General features: G+C 42.5%; 2 protein-coding genes across 2 annotated transcripts in view; both read right to left on the bottom strand.

The window, feature by feature from the left end:
• UGGT2 (UDP-glucose glycoprotein glucosyltransferase 2) overlaps positions 1–18538 on the bottom strand; it is a 200588-nt gene that overhangs the window by 102814 nt on the left and 79236 nt on the right. Inside the window, exons 14-15 of the mRNA XM_036299573.1 lie at positions 18169–18254; positions 17534–17669 (exon numbers count right to left, since the gene is read on the bottom strand). Of these exons, the coding sequence (XP_036155466.1) occupies positions 17534–17669; positions 18169–18254 (222 nt within the window). The remainder of the gene's footprint in view (positions 1–17533; positions 17670–18168; positions 18255–18538) is intronic.
• Positions 9206–12103, bottom strand: LOC118650948 (sodium-dependent multivitamin transporter-like). Its single transcript, XM_036299574.1, has one exon. The coding sequence runs from the start codon at positions 11798–11800 to the stop codon at positions 9881–9883; it is 1920 nt and encodes a 639-aa protein (XP_036155467.1). The 5' UTR covers positions 11801–12103; the 3' UTR covers positions 9206–9880.

Genomic DNA, 18538 nt, shown 5'->3' with positions numbered 1-18538 from the left:
TGTCCTGTATTGGCGCCTCTTACCCTTGTGTCAAGAGGGACCCTCTTCTTACAATCCAATTGCCCATAGCTGTTGCCTGAGCTCTCTGTTCATGCTGAGGTTGAAGCCTCATGGTGGCTGGTACCATGGATCTGTCTCTGGCCCAATGGCGTAAGCTAGGCCCTCTCTAGAGAAGAAACCTGAGTTCCCTATGATCAATGCCAGAGCCCCGCCAGCAGGCGAGGGAATCCAAAGGCAGTTGCTGGGCATGGAGGCCAGAGGGACATAGGCTATCAAGGAGACAAAACTGAACCTCACATCACCCTACTTGGCCCAGAAATGGCTGGTAGTCAACGACGGGTAAGACCCCACAGGGTGGGGCAACCTAAGACAGGCACAGTCGAGGGCCAGTAGGAGAGAACTTGGGGTTCAACAGAGGTGGGGCACAGATCCTCACCCCCCCCAATGGTGCAGGGGCTTGAACACTCGCCCCTTCTGAGGAAGGTCTCCTGTCCCCATGGCTGCTTCCTGCTTCCCATGCCCAGTTCAGATCGGGACCCAGGTAAAGACAGAGACTGGCTGACAACAGCTGCCCTCTCACTGCAACAGGACTTGTTTCCCATTTCTACCTTGGACCACAGGGAAAGGGGAAGCTGAAGGAAAGGGCTGTGTCAGGATGCTGCATTCTTCCCTTTCTTCTCCCTCTTTTTTCTAAACACTTCCATGCCTTGTAGTTCTTTTGCTTTCTCTTCTTTTTCTACTACCCTCCATTTTCCATATCAGCTGGATCCAGAGGGCACAGCTTACTCCTCCTCGGACATCGACACCACCATCAACCACGGCCCTGATGGACCCTTTGATGCAGCCCTTCAACTTGCTGACGCTTCGGGAAGCCTGTCGCCAGTGACGCCGCCCGCTAGCCAAACCAACAAAGACAATCAAACCAACAACTTGAGGACAGCTGAAATCCCTTGACTGAAGAGGCTGGCAACCTTCTACAGGAATGGGGCTCCTTCTGCGCTCCATCCACTATGTTTATAGCTATGCTCACTATCATTGCTTGCCACTCTTCTTCCGAGACTTAAATGGCTCAATCTGAGAGGTGGCCACTGATTTGCATGCGCTATCATTTAAAAAATAAAAAAGGGGGAATTTGCCGGAAGCCGGTCCATCCTTGCTGCTTGACACAGTCGCTGCAGGAAAGAAACATCTGCACAGCATATGTTTCAAGGGACCTGGCGTATATAGCATACTGTTCTTAATATGTTTGCTCCCCTTAGCGCTGTGTGTTTTAACCAAGGTCACCTCTCCAAGAAAGGTTGTTTCCCCAGGTAGGAATTTTTCCCTGAAGTCAGGGAGGGGATGCCTCTCCTAGAAAGGTTGTTTCCCCAGGTAGGAATTTTTCCCTGAAGTCAGGGAGGGGATGAAACTCCTTAACTAAGTGCCAGGCGGGTAGTTAATCACTACAAACAATCATGTTTAAGCTACATAATCTTTACTCCCTGGAATGGAGATAAGAAACACCCTAACCTTTGTAATAGAAATTGACAGGATTAAAATCAACTGGTATAAATACGGATGTAACAAGACAATAAACAGCAGAACTTTGCTGGAGATCCAGACCAGAACTTGGCTGGAGATCCTGGCTGGAGATCCTGGCTAGGCTGCTGATCAACTGAACACTGTCTCCGTGTCCTTCCTTCTTCGCCGACTCCATCCACACCTTTGGGGACCCCTGGACCCGCTGGGGTTGGACCCCGGCAGAACAGTGTATCGTAGGGAAACTCAACACTCTCCTGAATACCTGGCAGGTCTAAGGCGAGCCACACTGAAGAATAGAAGAACCGAAGGACCTTCACTACTGCAATATTTTTTTTTTCTTTTTTCACCTTTTAACTAAAAAACCAATTTTTTTCTTTTTTTTCTTTTTTTTTTCTTTTCTTCTTCTTCTTTTTTTTTTCTTCTTTTTTCCATCACCTGATTTTACCCTTTTAATTACTACCTTCTTATTTTTAACCAGTATTATTACTGCTACCATTTTACCATTTTTTTTTTAAAGTGCCATTTTATTTTCTCTTTATTTTATTTTGGGATTAGTGTTCTCCATTCTATTTTCATCGTTATATTATTGGTTGTTTCTAGTTTGCATTCATCTCCAGGGAGCTGTTGCTGGAATTTGTTGGGATTAATGGCTGTTCTATAGGAGTATTCTCCTCATATAAAAAAGTCTCTTCCCCTCTTCCACTTCATTCTCTCTTTTCGCTCTTTTTTTTTTCTTTTCCTTTCTTTTCTCGCTTTTACTTTCCCCCTCCTTTTTCCCAATTTCATTTTTGCACTCCTTTTTTTGGTCCCTAATTTTCTTTTCTTTCTTCTCTTTTCTCTTTTTCTCTTCCTTCTTCCTTATCCCCTAATTCTCTTAATTCAGGTGGTCACCTTTATTTGGGGTTATTAATATCGTGAATATATTTGTGTATAGTGCCTGGTACGTGGTGCCTTGTTGTGTTGTATTTTGTGCCTTTAAATCAACACAGCAGATCCAAGCAACAGCAACCTCCTGAGCACCACACCCTTTGCTGAGGAACAGCAGCTGTACGTGAAATCTCGCCCCACCAGCCAGAAGAGCCACCACAGCTGTGAACAGCACCCACCAGAGGAGTTGCTGCCAACTGAAGAGCAGCTGCTACCGCAACCGCCCGAAGAGCAACCGCAGACCAAGGAGTCACTGCCACCAAGGGAGCAGCCACTGAACGACTCAACGTCTATATATGTCAGTGAGATCAAACATGGGTAGACAAAGAAACCCCCAAAGGAAAGAGAAGGAGGACTCTCCAGAAAAGCAGCTAAGTAATACAGAGGCATGCAACATGACAGAAAAAGAATTCAGAATAAGGGTCCTAGAGTGCATAAACCGGATGGAGGAAAAAATCGACAACCTCAGCAAGAAGCAAGAAGAAACAGATGAAAAAATCGATAACATATGGAAGAAGCTAGAAGAAACAGATGAAAAAATCAACAACTTAAGTAAGACCCAAGAAGAAATGAAGAGTGATATAGCTGCAATGAAAAACTCCATTGAAAGTATCAACAGTAGACTAGGAGAAGCGGAGGACCGAATTAGTGATTTAGAAGACAAGGAAGCAAAACACACCCAAAACGTACTGCAATTTGAGAAAAAAATGAAAAGACAGGAGGAGAGCCTAAGGGAGCTTTGGGACAACATGAAACGAAACAACATACGAATAATAGGGGTACCAGAACAACAGAAGGATGAACAAGGATTAGAAAACCTATTAGAAGAAATAATATCAGAAAACTTCCCTGAGGTGGGGAAGAAAAAAGTCACACAAGCCCAGAGAGTCCCAAACAAGGTGAACCCAAAAAGACCCACACCAAGACACATCATAATCACCATGGCAAATGTTCAGGACAAAGAGAGAATCTTACAGGCTGCAAGAGAGAGACGGAAAGTTACATACAAGTGATCTCCCATTAGATTGTCAAATGATTTCTCAACAGAAACACATCAGGCCAGAAAAGAATGGACGGAAATTTACAAAGTGATGCAAAGCAAAGGACTGAATCCAAGAATACTCTATCCAGCAAGGCTATCATTCAAACTTGAAGGGGAAATAAGAAGCTTCACAGACAAAAAAAGGCTAAGGGAGTTTATCACCACCAAGCCAGCAATGCAAGGAATGCTAAAGGGACTGGTATAAAAATAAGAAATAAAAAGCTCAGAAAGAAAACAGCCACACAAAAACAGAAATGCCTACAAACAAGTACCTTTCAATAATAACTTTAAACGTAAATGGACTAAATGCTCCAAACAAAAGACATCGAGTGGCTGAATGGATAAAAAAACATGACCCATACATCTGCTGTCTACAAGAAACCCACCTCATTAGAAGGGACTCACACAGACTGAAAGTGAAAGGATGGAAAAATATCTTTCAGGCAAATGGAAAGGAAAAGACAGCTGGGGTAGCAATACTTATATCGGACAAAATAGACCTCAAAGTGAAGGCCATAACAAGAGATAAGGAAGGTCACTTCATAATACTAAAGGGATCAATACAACAAGAAGATATAATCCTGGTAAACATATATGCACCCAATACAGGAGCACCCAAATTCATAAAAAAAACTCCTGGAAGATATCAAAGGAGACATCGACAACAATACAATCATAGTAGGGGACTTTAATACACCACTGACAGCACTGGATAAGTCCTCTAGACAAATAATCAGCAAAGATACAGCAATCCTAAATGACTCACTAGATCAGATGGACTTAATAGACATCTTCAGAACACTTCACCCGAAAGCCAGGGAATATACATTCTACTCAAATGCTCATAGGACATATTCAAAAATAAACCATATATTGGGTCACAAGCAAAGTATCCCCAAATTCAAGAAAATTGAAATCATAAAAAGCGTCTTCGCAGACCACGATGGCATAATATTAGAAATAAACTACAATAAAAACAACCCAAAATACTCAAACACCTGGAAGCTGAATAGCATGCTATTAAATATTGATTGGGTTACCAATGAAATCAAAGAAGAAATTCGAAACATCCTGGAAACTAATGACAATGAAAACACAACAAAACCTATGGGACACAATGAAAGCAGTCCTGAGAGGGAAGTTTATAGCTCTACAGGCCTATCTCAACAAACAAGAAAAAATGCTAGTAAATCATCTAACTCTACAACTCAAAGAATTAGAAAGAGAGCAACAAGAAAACCCCAGAGTGAGCAGAAGGAAGGAGATAATAAAGATTAGAGCAGAAATAAATGACATAGAGACCAAAAAAACAATACAGAAAATCAATGAAACCAAGAGCTGGTTCTTTGAAAGGATAAACAAGATTGACAAACCTCTAGCCAGACTCACCAAGAAGCAAAGAGAGAGGACCCAAATAAACAAAATAGGAAACGATAGAGGTGAAATAACAACAGACCCCACAGAAATACAAATGATTGTTAAAAAATACTATGGACAGCTCTACTCCAACAAAGTAGACAACCTGGAGGAAATGGACAAATTCCTAGAAAAATACAACATTCCAAAACTCAATCAGGAAGAATCTAAAAATCTCAACAGGCCAATAACTATGGAAGAAATTGAAGCAGTCATCAAAAAGCTTCCAGCAAACAAAAGCCCAGGACCAGACGGCTTCACAGGGGAGTTTTACCAAACATTCAAGGAAGAACTAAAACCTATCCTCCTCAGACTACTACAAAAAATTCAAGAGGAAGGAACACTTCCAAGCTCATTCTATGAAGCCAGCATCACCCTAATACCAAAACCAGGTAAAGACAACACAATGAAAGAGACTTACAGGCCAATATCCCTCATGAACATAGATGACAAAATCCTCAACAAAATCTCAGCAAATCGGATCCAGCAGTACATCAGAAAGATCATACACCATGACCAAGTAGGATTTATCCCAGGGATGCAAGGATGGTACAATATCCGCAAATCAATAAACGTGATACATCACATAAACAAATTGAAAGAAAAAAACCACATGGTCATATCAATTGATGCAGAAAAAGCATTTGACAAAATTCAACACCCATTTTTGATAAAAGCTCTCAGGAAGGTGGGAGTAGAAGGATCATACCTCAACATAATAAAAGCCATATATGACAGGCCCACAGCCAACATCATACTCAATGGACAAAAACTAACACCATTTCCCCTAAGAACAGGAACAAGACAGGGATGCCCCCTCTCACCACTCCTGTTCAACATAGTACTGGAAGTGTTAGCCATTGCAATTCGGCAAGAAGAAGAAATAAAAGGCATCCAAATTGGAAAAGAGGAAGTAAAACTGTCCTTATTTGCAGACGACATGATATTATACATACAAAACCCTAGAGACTCCATCAAAAAGCTACTGGACTTAATACATGAATTTGGCAATGTAGCAGGATACAAAATTAACCCCAAGAAATCCGAGGCATTTCTATACACCAATAGTGAACTTTCAGAAAGAGAGATTATAAAAACAATCCCGTTTACCATCGCACCAAAAAAATTAAGCTACCTAGGAATAAACTTAACTAAAGAGGTAAAAGACCTCTACTCAGAAAACTACAGGACGTTGAAAAAAGATATAGAGGAAGACATAAACAGATGGAAGAACATACCGTGTTCATGGATTGGTAGAATCAACATCATTAAAATGTCCATACTACCCAAAGCAATCTATAAATTCAACGCACTTCCCATTAAAATACCAACGGCATACTTCAGAGATCTAGAACGAACTCTCCAAAAATTCATCTGGAATAAAAAAAGACCTCGAATAGCTGCAGCAATCCTGAAAAAGACCAAAGTAGGTGGGATCTCAATACCAGATATCAAGATGTATTACAAAGCCACTGTTCTCAAAACTGCCTGGTACTGGCACAAGAATAGGCATATAGATCAATGGAATAGAATAGAGAGCCCAGAAATCAGCCCGAACCAATATGCTCAATTAATATTTGACAAAGGAGGTAAGAACATACAATGGAGCCAAGATAGTCTCTTCAATAAATGGTGCTGGGAAAATTGGACAGATATATGCAAGAAAATGAAACTAGACCACCAACTTACACCATACACAAAAATAAACTCAAAATGGATAAAGGACTTAAATGTACAACAGGAAACCATAAAAATTCTAGAAGAATCCAAAGGCAACAAAATCTCAGACATATGCCGAAGCAATTTCTTCACTGATACAGCTCCTAGGGCACTTGAAACGAAAGAGAAAATGAACAAATGGGACTACATCAAAATAAAAAGCTTCTGCACAGCAAAAGAAACCATGAACAAAACAATGAGAAAACCCACTGTGTGGGAAAACATATTTGCCAATGTCATATCTGATAAGGGCCTAATCTCCAAAATTTATAGGGAACTCATACAACTTAACAAAAGGAAGATAAACAATCCAATCAAAAAATGGGCAAAGGACCTAAATAGACACCTTTCAAAAGAGGACATTCAGAAAGCCAAGAGACATATGAAAACATGCTCAAAGTCACTAATCATCTGAGAGATGCAAATCAAAACAACAATGAGGTACCATCTCACACCTGTCAGACTGGCTATCATCAACAAATCAACAAACGACAAGTGCTGGAGAGGATGTGGAGAAAAAGGAACACTTGTGCACTGCTGGTGGGAATGCAGACTGGTGCAGCCACTATGGAAGACAGTATGGAGTTTCCTTAAAAAACTGAAAATGGAACTCCCATTTGACCCTGTGATCCCACTTCTAGGAATATATCCCAAGAAACCAGAAACACCAATCAGAAAGGATATATGCACCCCTATGTTCATAGCAGCACAATTCACCATAGCTAAGATCTGGAAACAGCCTAAGTGCCCATCAGTAGATGAATGGATTAGAAAACTGTGGTACATCTACACGATGGAATACTATGCTGCTCTAAAAAGGAAGGAACTCTTACCATTTGCAACGTCATGGATGGAACTGGAGAGCATTATGCTAAGTGAAATAAGCCAGTCAATGAAGGAAAAATACCACATGATCTCACTCATTCATGGATAATAGAGACCATTATAAACTTTTGAACAATAATAGATACAGAGGCAGAGCTGCCTCAAACAGATTGTCAAACTGCAGCAGGAAGGCCGGGGAGGGTTGCGGGGCAGGAGGTAGGGAGGTAAGAGATCAACTAAAAGACTTGTATGCATGCATAGAAGCATAACCAGTGGACATAAGACATTCGGGGAAAGGGGAGGCTAGGGGACTGTCTAGGGCGGGGGGATAAATTGGACACATATGTAATACCCTTTGTAATACTTTAAGCAATAAAAAAAAAAAATAAACAAATATAACTTCAAATTTTGAAGTACTGACAGATTGTTTTTCGATGTGGTTGAGCCAATTCATACTGTTACAGGCAGTGTAACAGAGTAAAGGCATTCTCACTGCTCTACATTTTCAACATAAATTGCAGGCTTTCTTAATTACCTCCAAATTATAAGGTATAAAATAATATCTCAGGGTAGTCTTTCTCTTATTTCTGAAATCATTATCTTGTTTGCTTACCATTAATTGTAATAAATATTTACTTACTGCTTTGATTTCAATAAATTTTAATTTATCATTAATGTATCCTCTTGTATTTTAAATAATCTTTTATGTATTTCTTCTCTTGGGTTGTTTTGTCTTTTCCTTTTCCTTTTTTTTTTTTTTTTTTTGCCTTTTCTATATTTTATTTGTATCTGTCGTTAAATTCCCATCCTTATTTAGGTCCTCATTTGATTCATCCTGGACTATTTCACAATCACTTAACTCTAGTTTCTCTTTTTTCCTTTACACTTATAGTTTTCTTTTTAAACAATTAATTAAATATAATTCACTTACATGGAGGCATGTTAGTCACTAGACCCTCTATTCCACAGTGCTTCTTGTTGAAATCTTGAAACAATGAAGATGCTAGAGAAGCATTTTTTTTTTTAAATATTAGAAACATTGATGAGAGAGAAACATCGATTAGCTGCCTCCTGCACACCCCGTACTGCGGATATGCCCGCAACCAAGGTACACGCCCGTGACTGGAATTGAACCTGGGACCCTTCAATCCGCAGGCCGAAGCTCTATCCACTGAGCCAAACTGGTTAGGGCTGGAGAAGCATTTTTAAAAAAAATATATATATATTATTGATTTTTTACAGAGAGGAAGGGAGAGGAGAAGAGAGTTAGAAACATCGATGAGAGAGAAACATCAATCAGCTGCCTCCTGCACACCTACCGGGGATGTGCCCACAACCAAGGTACATGCCCTTGACCAGAATTGAACCTGGGACCCTTCAGTCCACAGGCTGGTGCTCTTTCCACTGAGCCAAATCAGCCAGGGCTGGAGAAGCATTTTTAATCCCAATTCTTCTTTTCATTCTTACTAGAAGTTGGGGACAGCTTCATTTAAATTCAGAATTATGAAAAAGCTGTAACTTGGTTAAAACAGAGACTTCTTTTTCTTTTGTCAGAAAGTTAGGTAGAGAAGCAAGTCTTTGAAAATTCTGTCGCATTTTACTAAATCCAAAAAGGTTAAGCTGGTGAAGTAAACTTTTCATACTATCAGTTTTAAATATTCTGAAAAGGCCTTTCTTTCCAAAACTTCTTTCTTTTTTTTTTTTTTTTATAGATGCAATGACAAATTTTATTCCCTAGGAACAAAGATACGATACGTGGGAAGGAAACTCCAAAAGGAAACAGGAGCGTGAATAACCAAATGATACTAGGGAGGTGTGGCTCAGGAGTCAAGATGGACACTCCACAGTGGAGCTGGTCATGCCCTGGTTTCTTAGATTAAATCTGCGCCACTCCCAAGTGCCCACTGGATGTGGGGCTGGAGGCAGCGGGCGGAACGCTTCCCCTACTCTACACAAAGGAGATGAATGTACCTGTCTGTTCTGAGAGGCCTCCCGGGAACACCAAAACCTCCCTCTCAAGAACGGAGGTAGACAGATAAGAACAGAGGGGCCTGTATGTCACCGATAACCTGAAAGCAGGCGCAGCGGCCCTGTGGCTTCGCTGGGCGCACGGGAACTAACAGCACTGTGTGGCGGAGGGGGTCGACCTTGCCAGAACAGGCTCATGGCAGTTGCAACCTGCACTGTGGGCTCCACCCACTTCAAAGGAACTTTATCCTTTCCCCAGAGGATTCCCTTCTATCTTCTTTTCTGGCAACACCCTGTCCCACCCTCACACCTCCAAGGCCTGACAGCTCCTAGCACAGACCCCTAGGATTACAGAGTCCTTTGGTGTGGGCCTGGTCATCTGGCCATCCAGCCCCCTGCAGTACACATCAAGTAGTGCATCCCTGTTCCACAGGGTAGACTCAGGCTGGGCCCGAGTCCAGATCACAGTGAGGTCTCCTGGACGATGAAGGTGGGGCTGCTGCCTGGGTGGAGGGGGCCTTTCACAGGCTCTGCCACGGCCTCCTTGTCTCTGATGCCCTTCAGCATCCCATTACTCATCTTCTCGGGAAGCACTGTGGTGTCCCCAAAGAGGCCCTGGCTGTGGCTTTTGCAGCGAAGTCGCTTCTGGCAGGACACAGGCAGGAGGGCAAGGAGTCTTGGCACCACTGGGTAAATGGTCCGAGGGTTCAGGGTCCGGCCCCGCATTCCCCCAGTGAGGAGACTGACAAGCAGGCCCACCACAATGACTGTGGTGGAGTTGTGAGCGCTGTACCACAGGTATGACAGGGAGTAGAGCCGCTGCAGTCCTGTAGGCCTGGAGAGGGTGGTCGAGGGCATCAGCGTGGTCATGGCGATGGTGGACAGATTGCTGGGCAGGGAAAAGTGGGACCCATTCAAGGGCAAGGGTGCTGTGCCAGAGCCCATTCTGGTCACGACGCTCCCAATGCCGATCCAGAAGGCCATGATGAGTCCAGCCAACAGGCCCACAACGGCACCAGGAGGGTTGGCGCAGGGGAAGAACATCCCGAGGCAGAAGAGTCCGAGCAGCGGCCCCCCCACCATGCCAAAGATGCTGATGGCTGCCTGCAGCACTGGTCCCATCTGGGAGGAGATATAGGCCATTCCCAGGCAGAGCAGCCCATAACTACAGGCAAGGATTCTGGAAAGCATGGTGGCCCGGGCTTCTGAGAACCGAGGGAACCAGGGTCGAACCAGGTCTTCCATCGTAACAGTTGCCAGTGAGTTAAAAGCAGAGGATATGGTGCTGAGGGAGCCGCTGAAGAGGCAGGCGACGAAGAGCCCAGGCAGGCCGGGCAGGTCCCTGAGGAGATCCATCACAAAGTACAGCACGAACTGGTCGGGCGCTGCCTCAGACTGCTGGGTGCTCATGGGATATTCCTTGTAGTAGGTGAACATGACCAGGCCAATGAGGCAGCTCATGCAGAGGACCAGCTGCTGGCAAGGGAAGACAGCATAGCAGGAGAGTATAGCAGCCTTCTCCGTGCGGGAGCTGAGGTAGCGCTGCACCTGCGCCTGGTTCACCCCATACAAGGAGAGCATCATGAAGACACCCCCGAAGGCCAAGGTCCAGAAAGTGTGCCGCACAAAAGGGTCCGGATCTAGCTCGATCCCAGAGACACGGCCATGCTGGGAAGCCACATCCCACACACGCTTCAAGCCACCCACCTTGGCCGACCCCACAATGATAACCGCCAGCTGCCCTAGGAACATGACCAGTGTCTGGAACACATCTGTCCAGATGACTGCCTTCAGCCCACCCAGAGCAGTGTAGACAGTACAGACAATGCCTAGGGTCAGCACTGAGAGCCAAATATCAAAGCCAGTCACTGCATTGAGCGCCAGTGACGGTGCATAGAGCACAACCCCCATGTAGATCACCATCTGAAAGACGAAGGTGATGGTCCCACAAACCCGCACAGTCTTATTGAATCGGAGCTCCAGGTACTCATAGGCACTGGTGAGATGCAGACGGTAGAAGACAGGGATGAAGATGTGTGCAGGGATCAGCAGCCCCAGGAAATAGGAGCAGCCCAGGAACCAATACTGGGTCCCAAATCGGTAGATCTCGGACGGCACACCCAGGATGGCCACTGCTGACTGGAAGGTGGCCAGCAAGGACAGCGCCACGGGAAGGCAGCCCATTTTGCGGTCCGCCATCTGCAGCTGACCAATGGTATGCCGGCCCCAGCCACGACAGGCATGGTAGAGCCCAATGGCAAGGGAGAGAACCAGCAGCAGAGTGAAGACCACATAGTCCACAGGGGAGAAGGCGGTGGATTTTACCGTGCTTGTGTTTGAGGCGGGGGAGAGAGGAGTGAAGGTGGTCACCCCCACTCTCATGTTCTATCTATGACCTGCAGCCACTTGCTGCTCCTGGGGTCTGGGCTGCTACTTGGCTGGGCAGTGGCAAACAAGTGGCTACCACCTGGTTCTCAAGCAGGTTTCAGTCTTCCTTCTCCACCAAGTGACACTGTCCAGGGTGGCCTCGTGGCTCAGGCGGCGCGGGGAGGTCCCGTCGTTCTACCCGAGATCAGCATCGCCCCCTTTTCCTGCCAGGTCTCCACGCCTGGGCCTGGCCGCCCGCCAAGGACTGGCACGCGGCACGCGCGCCGGGTGTGAGCCAGGATCCGCCCCGTCCCGTCCCGCCATGTCGCCTGGAGGCCCGCGGTGTAGCCCAGAGACCCGGCGGAGACGCGACCTCGGCGTCCCGGTGCGAGGCGCTCGGGGCCGAGAGGGGGAGCGGGAGGTGGGGCAGGCCAGTTCCCCTCACGGGGACCGGGGCGCACGAAGAAGTAGGTTGACCTCGGCGGGCAGCAGCCCCTAATGGCAAAACTTCTTTCTTAATGAGTTCTTTATTAATCACTATAGAAGGTCCATCCTCATCCCACCACATAGACTTCAACTGAACACTTTCAAATATTTTCCATATACTTCTTGTGCTTGGAACTTATTTCCCTTTACTTTGTGATATCATTTGATAAATGTTGGTATGCACTTATAATACAGCTAAATTTATCAATATTTTCCTTCAGACTCATGACTTTTTAAGTGTAATCCAGGAAACTCTGACCTCCCTTGGGGTCCTAATTTATTCTATAAGTTTTTAATACTTTGTTTTTCACACTAAACTTTTAAGCTGAAATAATTTTTATACAAGGTATGAGATTTTTATGTTTGTATTGTTTTAATCAATTGTCCAGACACCAGCAGTTGAAAGTCCACTCCGACTTACTGTAACATCACTTCCGTATTTTTCAGTTTTGGAGGCCCCTTTGGTCTATATATCTTTCCCTTGAACCAATACCACACTGTCTTAATATAACTTTATGGATATTACCTGGTAGAGCCAGACACATTTTATTCTTCCTCAAGAGAGTCTCAGCAATTCTGGGCCTTTACTCTTCCATATAAGTTATATTTATTTTTCTATTTTATTTTACTTTTTTAGCTTTATTGAAGTATAACTGACAAATAAAATAGTAATATATTTAAAGTGTACAACATGATAATTTGATAGAATCCTATGAAATGATTCCCACCATCGAATTAATTAAAACAGCCATTTACTTATTTTTCTTTTTGGTAAGAACACTTAAATTCTACTCTCTTATTAAATTTCAATTATAAAATACAGTATTTTCAACCATAGCCACCATGCTGTACATCAGATCCCCAGAATTTATACCTCTCATAACTGAAAAGTTTGTACCCTTTGCCCAACATCTACTCATTTCACGCATCTTTTGGCAACTACTTTTCTACTGTTTCCATGAGTTCAGCTTTTTTAGATTTAACATATAAGTGATATTATTTAGTATTTATCTTTACTCTATTTCATTTAGCATAATGTCCTTCAGGTTCTTCCATGTTGTTGCAAATGGCAGGATTTCCATCTTTAAGGCTGAATAATATTCTGTTGTGTGTATGTACATACATTTTCTATTTCCACTTATCCACTGATGAACATTTAGGTTGTTTCCATACCTTGACAATTGTAAATAATGCTGCAATGAAGATGGAAGTACAGTAATCTCCTTGAGATACTGATTTCATTTCCATTGAATATATACCAGAAGTGGGATTGCTGAATCATATTGTAATCCTATCTTAATTTCTTGAGGAACCACCAGACTGTTTTCCATAGAGGCTCTACTAAAAATTTAGTGACCATCCATGCATGGGTTCTTGATTTTTCTGTTCCACTGATCTATGTGTCTGTTTTTATGCCAGTTCCATACTGTTTTGATTACTATAACTTTGTAATATTAATTAAAATTTGGAAATGTGATGCTTCCAGTTTTGTTTTTCTTTCACAAGATTTGCTTTGGCTACTCAGGGTCTTTTGTGATTCCATATGAATTTTAGGATTGTTTTATCTATTTCTGTGAAAAATGCTGCTGAAATTTTAAAAGAAACTGCATTAAATCTGTAGATAACTTGGGTAGTATGGGCAATTTAACAATATTAATTCTCCAATCCATGAACATAGAATACATTTCCAGTTATTAGTCTCATCTTCAATTTTTTTTCATCAATGTCTTATAATTTTCAGTAAAAACATCTTTTACCTCCTTGGTTAAATTTATTCCTAAGTATTTTATCCTTTTTCATTGCTACTGTAATTGGGATTATATATTTAACTAGAGGCCTGGTGCACGAAATTCATGCACTCAGTTGGGGGAGGTCCCTCAGCCCAGATTGACAGAGGGCGCAGACCAGGCCAAGGAACCCCACTGATGCACAATCAGGGCTGGGGAGGGGCGCGGGAGGTTGGCCAGCTGGGGAAGTACTGCAGGAGGGCTCCAGAGTGTGTCCGGCCCAACTTGCTCAGTCCCAATCGGCCATACCCCAGCAGTAAGCTAACCTGCTGGTCAGAGCATCTGCCTCCTGGTGGTAAGTGCGCATCATAGCGACTGGTCGACCGGTCAACTGTCTTCCTCCTGGTGGTCAGTGCATGTCATAGCGAGTGGCTGAGTGGCCTTAGCATATCATTAGCATATTATGCTTTGATTGGTTGATTGGAAGACCGGATGACCAGACACTTAGCATATTAGGCTTTTATTATATAGGGTAGAAAATTTACAGTGCTTTGGTAATTTTCTTCTCAGTCTGAAGAAGAAGCACTCCTGGTTTACAATAAAGATTGATAAGCTAGAGACCAATGAATTTAAAAATACAAGTTATTTTTTTTTTATTTTTTTTATTTTTTAATATATTTTTTATTGATTAAGATATTACATATGTGTCCTTGTCCCCACGTTACCCTCTACCCCCCCCCCCCCCCCGCTCATGCCCTCTCCCCTCCGTTGTCCATGTCCATTGATTAGGCCTATATGCTTGCATATAAGTCCTTTGGTTGATCTTTCCCCCTTACCCCCACCCTCCCCTACCTTCCCTCCAAGTCCCGACAGTCCAATCAATGCCTCTCCGTCTCTGGATCAGTCCTTGTTCATCAGCTTATGTTGTTCATTATATTCCACAAATGAGTGAGATCATGTGGTATTTATCCGCTCTCTAGTTCCATCCATGCTGTGGCAAATGGTAAGAGTTCCTTTTTCTTCTTCCTCTTCTTAAAGAATACCTTTCAGCATTTCATATAATGCTGGTTTGGTGGTGATGAACTCCTTTAGCTTTTTCTTATCCGTGAAGCTCTTTATCTGACCTTCTATTCTGAATGATAGCTTTGCTGGATAAAGTAATCTTGGTTGCAGGTTCATGCTATTCATCACTTTGAATATTCCTTGCCACTCTCTTCTGGCCTGCATGGTTTCTGTTGAGAAATCAGCTGACAGTCGTATGGGTACTCCCTTGTAGGTAACTGACTGTCTTTCTCTTGCTGCTTTTAAGATTCTCTCTTTATCTTTTGCTCTTGGCATTTTAATTATGATGTGTCTTGGTGTGGTCCTCTTTGGATTCCTTTTGTTTGGGGTTCTCTGCGCTTCCTGGACTTGTAAGTCCATTTCTTTCACCAGGTAGGGGAAGTTTTCTGTCATTATTTCTTCAAAAAGGTTTTCAATATCTTGCCCTCTCTCTTCTTCTGGTACCCCTATAATTCTGATGTTGGTATGCTTGAAGTTGTCCCAGAGGTTCCTTACACTATCTTCATATTTTTGGAATCTCTTTTCTTTTTCGGTTGGGTATTTTTTGTTTCTTTGTATTTCAAATCTTTGACTTGATTCTTGGGATCCTCTTGTCTGCTGCTGGATCTCTGTAAATTATTCTTTATTTCAGTCAGTGTATGCTTAATTTCTAGTTGGTCCTTTTTCATGTCCTCCATGGTCTCACTAGACTTATTGAGGGATTCATTAAATTTATCGGCGGTTTCCATAAAATTCTTGAAAAACCTTATAAACGTGGCCTTGAAATCTATATCCAATCGTTTGCTTTCCTCCATTTCTGCCATTTGTGACCTGTTTCATTGTCTCCGCATTTTGGCAGCTTCCCTGTGTTGATAGAGTGGCCCTGCGCGCCAGGTGTCCTGTAGGGCCCAGTAGCTCAGCCTCCCCAGTTACCTGGGGTGGACACTCTTGGTCCACTCTTGGTGCCTTGGTTGTTGTAGAATCACTGGGAGGAATTGACCTCCAGGCCAATTGGCTGTGAGAATCAGCTGTGTCTAAAGTGGGAGAACTTCTGTGCTGAAGACACCCTTCTGGGGCAAGACTTGCTTCAGTGGGGCTTTGGTGCTCACTGAGTCTGCTCCCTGAGTGTGTCCCTTATGGATCTGAGGAGTTGCAGTCTGGTACCCTCTGACCACTGGGTACAGTGGCTCCTGGATCTAAGGAGGTGCTAATTCAGCCTCTGCCTGAGGCCACACAGCAGGAGCCACGAAGAGGCTCAGCTGTGAAGCAATGCAAGCCGCTGCGGGGCCTTGGGCCTTCTCTTGGAAGTTCCGGGTCTGCCTGGCTGGGCTGCAGTTAGGTACATTCACATGCAAAAGCCTCTGCCGCAGCCTGGGTGGGGCGGGGTCTCAGGGAATCAAAGGGCGGATCAGGGAGCTATGGCTGATTCTCCGCCCGGAGTCGCGGGTCTCAGTGACCCGCCAATTGCTACAAGCACCTCTGAGGGAAAGCCGCCCTCAAGTTCGTCCGCTGCTGGACAGACCAGCTTCTCCCCGTATGAGACCTGGGTCCCCAGAGACTTCCCGGAACCGGAGTTCAGAGCAGTCGGGAGCTTGTGATTCAAAAAGACAGCCGCATCCTCAGGTGCCACCCCCTTTCCTAGCGTGCGCGAGCCGCCGTACCTCTGCACTTCACCTCCGCAGCGCCTCCGGCTCTCAGCGTGCTTTTCTTTCCTTCTAGTTGTAGAATTTACACTCAGCCAGCCTTTCTGTTGATCTGGATGATGTTTGCTCAGTCCTTTGCGGTAATTTTCAATTGTTGTGGGAGGCGACGATTTCCCGGTGTTTACCTATGCCGCCATCTTAGTTTCTCTCACAAGTTATTTTTTAAAGTTATAACCTGACTTTCTTAATAATCATTTAAAAGTACATTTATATTTTTTCATGATGGATTATAATAATTTCAAAACCTCAATTATGAAATAATCCTCCTGTCTCGTATGCTTCCTTAATTGAGTTCCTACCAGTTTCTGACTTTTCTTATACAATATCTGTCAGACTCAATATCAATCTTGCCTTTTCCACATTAATTTACTATTACAAAGTCATCTCCTTCTCCTTTGAAATTCCCTAGAAAGTATCTATATACTTTGTCATTTAGAATATTTTACTTTGCAATAATTTTTTTCTATTCATGATTTTACTCAGGATATATTAAAGAATTCTTCCCTGACTAATCATATTCTTTAAACTTAATATATACAATGTAAATTCCTTTATTGGCTGGGTAAACCTAAGTAAGTTCATATATTTTGGTAGAGCCTCAGTTGAATAATTTTTAAACTGGGGACAATATTATGCACCTCAGTTGGGAGTGGCAAGAATCAAATCCATCATATGTATTAATCCTCACAATAGTTTTTTATACACTTTGAAATATTAATATAATAATAATAATAGTAATACAAGAAACACACTATAAATTCCAAATAAATTATGCTAGTACATAAACTTACATGTGTTACGGAAATAAATGCTTGTAATACATTATGTTCTTTTGCAATATAGTTGAAAGTCCGCCAAAGAGCAACTCCAGCATCATTTGTTCCATCAACTTCATCATCTGTATTAACAATGAACACAAAACCAATTCTGGAAAAAAAGATGAATAAGGAATGTCACAACTATCCCTTAAACAACAATAAACTATGATTTTAAAACAACATTAGACTATAACATCCAATTGGAGAGAATGTGTTAATAAATGGGGGCAAAGGGAAATATTATTTGAAAGATTTGATTTGTAATGCCTGTTCACCAAAATCTTCATATCTGATGGATTCTTCCAAAATGTATATTCTCTGGTGCTGGCATTATCAAATGCCTGCTTTTCTGGTGTACTCTTAAAACCACAGAGAAATGGACCCATCTTTAAGTTTCCAAAGTGATCAGATCATTCTCTTGGGAAGATAGGCAAGATTACCAAGCAGCTTTGATTAACAGAGTCTATCATAAAGGTATATGATACTTCATAACACACAGCTATATTGGGTCAGGCACTAGAGATAAGCCGTTGCTTTGAATCACACATTAATACTCTATATAATACAAAATGAAAATCACTGGATTTCCATCATTAATTGAAAATTACCTAAGAGGAATTTTATGATAATATAAAAGTTCAGCAAGTTTGATAAAATCCAAGGTATATTCTTGAGCAGGATCAATAAACAGAACCTAAAAGAAAGTAGACAGTCTATCATCATTATTTTGTTTAAACACTTGTAAGATTTTCATAAAATTAAAGTTTAATCTCATTTCAGCAGTTAAAAGCATACAATTTCAAAGTTTATAAAAAGAAATTTCTTGCAATTCTAAAGAATTCTGAAATGTCAATATAAGAATTTCAATTTATAAAGGATTTTAATAATACAATAATAAATGAAATTTAATAACAAATTCATTCTCTTTTTGAAACACAGAATGAAATAAATATTTTTTATAAGAAGTGAAATATCTTA

Source organism: Myotis myotis, unplaced genomic scaffold, assembly GCF_014108235.1.
Source record: "Myotis myotis isolate mMyoMyo1 unplaced genomic scaffold, mMyoMyo1.p scaffold_m19_p_3, whole genome shotgun sequence".
NCBI lineage: Eukaryota > Metazoa > Chordata > Mammalia > Chiroptera > Vespertilionidae > Myotis > Myotis myotis.
The sequence above is the reverse complement of the archived record's forward strand: the minus strand, read 5'-3'. Positions and strand labels throughout refer to the sequence as shown.

Excerpts from the sequence above, each read along its gene's own strand:
- LOC118650948 (XM_036299574.1), bottom strand. The coding sequence starts at position 11,800 with ATGAGAGTGGGGGTGACCACCTTCACTCCTCTCTCCCCCGCCTCAAAC.